This window comes from Oncorhynchus mykiss, chromosome 18 (assembly GCF_057628025.1).
Source record: "Oncorhynchus mykiss isolate SJ-2025 chromosome 18, ASM5762802v1, whole genome shotgun sequence".
Taxonomy (NCBI): Eukaryota; Metazoa; Chordata; class Actinopteri; order Salmoniformes; family Salmonidae; genus Oncorhynchus; species Oncorhynchus mykiss.
Genome location: NC_143039.1, coordinates 1,932,501 through 1,937,500, shown reverse-complemented (window position 1 = coordinate 1,937,500; position 5,000 = coordinate 1,932,501). Strand labels below are relative to the sequence as shown.

The 5,000-nt window shown below is 47.6% G+C and overlaps 1 protein-coding gene across 4 annotated transcripts in view; it reads left to right on the top strand.

The window, feature by feature from the left end:
- The window catches only part of LOC149975346 (tripeptidyl-peptidase 2-like), a 70,851-nt gene that overhangs the window by 28,785 nt on the left and 37,066 nt on the right, over window positions 1–5,000 (top strand). For all 4 annotated transcript variants that reach the window (XM_090206930.1, XM_090206928.1, XM_090206929.1 and 1 more), the window contains exon 14: window positions 4,859–4,935. In XM_090206930.1, coding sequence (XP_090063056.1) covers window positions 4,859–4,935 — 77 coding nt within the window. The remainder of the gene's footprint in view (window positions 1–4,858; window positions 4,936–5,000) is intronic.

Below are 5,000 nucleotides of genomic sequence, written 5' to 3'. Positions count from 1 at the left end.
ACGGAGAGGAGAGAGAGGGACTGCATTATACTGAGGTACGGAGAGGAGAGAGAGAGAGGGACTGGTTTATACTGAGGTACGGAGAGGAGAGAGAGAGAGGGACTGGTTTATACTGAGGTACGGAGAGGAGAGAGAGGGACTGCATTATACTGAGGTACGGAGAGGAGAGAGAGGGACTGCATTATACTGAGGTACGGAGAGGAGAGGGAGGGACTGCATTATACTGAGGTACGGAGAGGAGAGAGGGACTGGTTTATACTGAGGTACGGAGAGGAGAGAGAGGGACTGGTTTATACTGAGGTACGGAGAGGAGAGAGAGGGACTGGTTTATACTGAGGTACGGAGAGGAGAGAGAGAGAGGGACTGGTTTATACTGAGGTACGGAGAGGAGAGAGAGGGACTGCATTATACTGAGGTACGGAGAGGAGAGAGAGGGACTGCATTATACTGAGGTACGGAGAGGAGAGGGAGGGACTGCATTATACTGTGGTACGGAGAGGAGAGAGAGGGACTGCATTATACTGAGGTACGGAGAGGATAGAGGGACTGGTTTATACTGAGGTACGGAGAGGAGAGAGAGGGACTGGTTTATACTGAGGTACGGAGAGGAGAGAGAGGGACTGCATTATACTGAGGTACGGAGAGGAGAGAGAGGGACTGCATTATACTGAGGTACGGAGAGGAGAGAGGGACTGGTTTATACTGAGGTACGGAGAGGAGAGAGAGGGACTGGTTTATACTGAGGTACGGAGAGGAGAGAGAGGGACTGGTTTATACTGAGGTACGGAGAGGAGAGAGAGGGACTGCATTATACTGAGGTACGGAGAGGAGAGAGAGGGACTGCATTATACTGAGGTACGGAGAGGAGAGAGGGGGACTGGTTTATACTGAGGTACGGAGAGGAGAGAGAGACTGCATTATACTGAGGTACGGAGAGGAGAGAGGGACTGGTTTATACTGAGGTACGGAGAGGAGAGAGAGGGACTGGTTTATACTGAGGTACGGAGAGGAGAGAGAGGGACTGCATTATACTGAGGTACGGAGAGGAGAGAGAGGGACTGCATTATACTGAGGTACGGAGAGGAGAGGGAGGGACTGCATTATACTGTGGTACGGAGAGGAGAGAGAGGGACTGCATTATACTGAGGTACGGAGAGGATAGAGGGACTGGTTTATACTGAGGTACGGAGAGGAGAGAGAGGGACTGGTTTATACTGAGGTACGGAGAGGAGAGAGAGGGACTGCATTATACTGAGGTACGGAGAGGAGAGAGAGGGACTGCATTATACTGAGGTACGGAGAGGAGAGAGGGACTGGTTTATACTGAGGTACGGAGAGGAGAGAGAGGGACTGGTTTATACTGAGGTACGGAGAGGAGAGAGAGGGACTGGTTTATACTGAGGTACGGAGAGGAGAGAGAGGGACTGCATTATACTGAGGTACGGAGAGGAGAGAGAGGGACTGCATTATACTGAGGTACGGAGAGGAGAGAGGGGGACTGGTTTATACTGAGGTACGGAGAGGAGAGAGAGACTGCATTATACTGAGGTACGGAGAGGAGAGAGGGACTGGTTTATACTGAGGTACGGAGAGGAGAGAGAGACTGCATTATACTGAGGTACGGAGAGGAGAGAGAGGGACTGGTTTATACTGAGGTACGGAGAGGAGAGAGGGACTGGTTTATACTGAGGTGAGGAGAGGAGAGGGACTGCATTATACTGAGGTACGGAGAGGAGAGAGAGGGACTGGTTTATACTGAGGTACGGAAAGGAGAGAGAGGGACTGGTTTATACTGAGGTACGGAGAGGAGAGAGAGGGACTGCATTATACTGAGGTACGGAGAGGAGAGAGAGGGACTGCATTATACTGAGGTACGGAGAGGAGAGAGAGGGACTGCATTATACTGAGGTACGGAGAGGAGAGAGGGACTGGTTTATACTGAGGTACGGAGAGGAGAGAGAGGGACTGGTTTATACTGAGGTACGGAGAGGAGAGAGAGGGACTGGTTTATACTGAGGTACGGAGAGGAGAGAGAGGGACTGGTTTATACTGAGGTACGGAGAGGAGAGAGAGGGACTGCATTATACTGAGGTACGGAGAGGAGAGAGGGGGACTGGTTTATACTGAGGTACGGAGAGGAGAGAGAGACTGCATTATACTGAGGTACGGAGAGGAGAGAGGGACTGGTTTATACTGAGGTACGGAGAGGAGAGAGGGACTGGTTTATACTGAGGTACGGAGAGGAGAGAGAGGGACTGGTTTATACTGAGGTACGGAGAGGAGAGAGGGACTGGTTTATACTGAGGTGAGGAGAGGAGAGGGACTGCATTATACTGAGGTACGGAGAGGAGAGAGGGACTGGTTTATACTGAGGTGAGGAGAGGAGAGGGACTGCATTATACTGAGGTACGGAGAGGAGAGAGAGAGGAGGATGTCCAGTATTTAATCCAGTATTGAACCTGTTTCAGGAAGAGAGAGAGAGGAGGATGTCCAGTATTGAACCTGTTTCAGGAAGAGAGAGAGAGGAGGATGTCCAGTATTGAACCTGTTTCAGGAAGAGAGAGAGAGGAGGATGTCCAGTATTGAACCTGTTTCAGGAAGAGAGAGAGAGGAGGATGTCCAGTATTTAATCCAGTATTGAACCTGTTTCAGGAAGAGAGAGAGAGAGGAGGATGTCCAGTATTGAACCTGTTTCAGGAAGAGAGAGAGAGGAGGATGTCCAGCATTGAATCCAGTATTGAACCTGTTTCAGGAAGAGAGAGAGAGAGAGAGAGAGAGAGAGAGAGAGAGAGAGAGAGAGAGAGAGAGAGAGAGAGAGAGAGAGAGAGAGAGAGAGAGAGAGAGAGAGAGAGAGAGAGAGAGAGAGAGAGAGAGAGAGAGAGAGAGAGAGAGAGAGAGAGAGAGAGAGAGAGAGAGAGAGAGAGAGAGAGAGAGAGAGAGAGAGAGAGAGAGAGAGAGAGAGAGAGAGAGAGAGAGAGAGAGAGAGAGAGAGAGAGAGAGAGAGAGAGAGGAGGATGTCCAGTATTTAATCCAGTATTGAACCTGTTTCAGGAAGAGAGAGAGAGGAGGATGTCCAATATTTAATCCAGTATTGAACCTGTTTCAGGAAGAGAGAGAGAGGAGGATGTCCAGTATTTAATCCAGTATTGAACCTGTTTCAGGAAGAGAGAGAGAGGAGGATGTCCAATATTTAATCCAGTATTGAACCTGTTTCAGGAAGAGAGAGAGAGAGAGAGAAGGATGTCCAGTATTGAACCTGTTTCAGGAAGAGAGAGAGAGAGAGGAGGATGTCCAGTATTGAACCTGTTTCAGGAAGAGAGAGAGAGCGAGAGGAGGATGTCCAGTATTTAATCCAGTATTGAACCTGTTTCAGGAAGAGAGAGAGAGAGGAGGATGTCCAGTATTTAATCCAGTATTGAACCTGTTTCAGGAAGAGAGAGAGAGAGAGAGAGGAGGATGTCCAGTATTTAATCCAGTATTGAACCTGTTTCAGGAAGAGAGAGAGAGGAGGATGTCCAGTATTGAACCTGTTTCAGGAAGAGAGAGAGAGGAGGATGTCCAGCATTGAATCCAGTATTGAACCTGTTTCAGGAAGAGAGAGAGAGAGAGAGAGGAGGATGTCCAGTATTTAATCCAGTATTGAACCTGTTTCAGGAAGAGAGAGAGAGGAGGATGTCCAGTATTGAACCTGTTTCAGGAAGAGAGAGAGAGGAGGATGTCCAGTATTGAATCCAGTATTGAACCTGTTTCAGGAAGAGAGAGAGAGGAGGATGTCCAGTATTTAATCCAGTATTGAACCTGTTTCAGGAAGAGAGAGAGAGGAGGATGTCCAGTATTTAATCCAGTATTGAACCTGTTTCAGGAAGAGAGAGAGAGAGAGAGAGGAGGATGTCCAGTATTTAATCCAGTATTGATCCTGTTTCAGGAAGAGAGAGAGAGGAGGATGTCCAGTATTGGACCTGTTTCAGGAAGAGAGAGAGAGGAGGATGTCCAGTATTTAATCCAGTATTGATCCTGTTTCAGGAAGAGAGAGAGAGGAGGATGTCCAGTATTGAACCTGTTTCAGGAAGAGAGAGAGAGAGATAGGAGGATGTCCAGTATTTAATCCAGTATTGAACTTGTTTCAGGAAGAGAGAGAGGAGGATGTCCAATATTTAATCCAGTATTGATCCTGTTTCAGGAAGAGAGAGAGAGGAGGATGTCCAGTATTGAACCTGTTTCAGGATGAGAGAGAGAGAGAGGAGGATGTCCAGTATTTAATCCAGTATTGGACCTGTTTCAGGAAGAGAGAGAGAGAGAGAGGAGGATGTCTAGTATTTAATCCAGTATTGATCCTGTTTCAGGAAGAGAGAGAGAGGAGGATGTCCAGTATTTAATCCAGTATTGATCCTGTTTCAGGAAGAGAGAGAGAGGAGGATGTCCAGTATTGAACCTGTTTCAGGAAGAGAGAGAGAAGAGGATGTCCAGTATTTAATCCAGTATTGAACCTGTTTCAGGAAGAGAGAGAGAGGAGGATGTCCAGTATTGAACCTGTTTCAGGAAGAGAGAGAGAGAGATAGGAGGATGTCCAGTATTTAATCCAGTATTGAACTTGTTTCAGGAAGAGAGAGAGGAGGATGTCCAATATTTAATCCAGTATTGATCCTGTTTCAGGAAGAGAGAGAGAGGAGGATGTCCAGTATTGAACCTGTTTCAGGAAGAGAGAGATAGAGAGGAGGATGTCCAGTATTTAATCCAGTATTGAACCTGTTTCAGGAAGAGAGAGAGGAGGATGTCCAGTATTGAACCTGTTTCAGGAAGAGAGAGAGAGAGGAGGATGTCCAGTATTTAATCCAGTATTGATCCTGTTGTGTTTCAGGTGTGTGGTTATGACACCGCGTCCCCCAGCTCTGGCCCTCTGTTCAGAGTCCCCATAACGGTAATCATCCCCACCAAGTAAGACCACGGCTTCTGTACAACACAATCAATACTTCTGTTCAACACAATCAATACTTCTATAC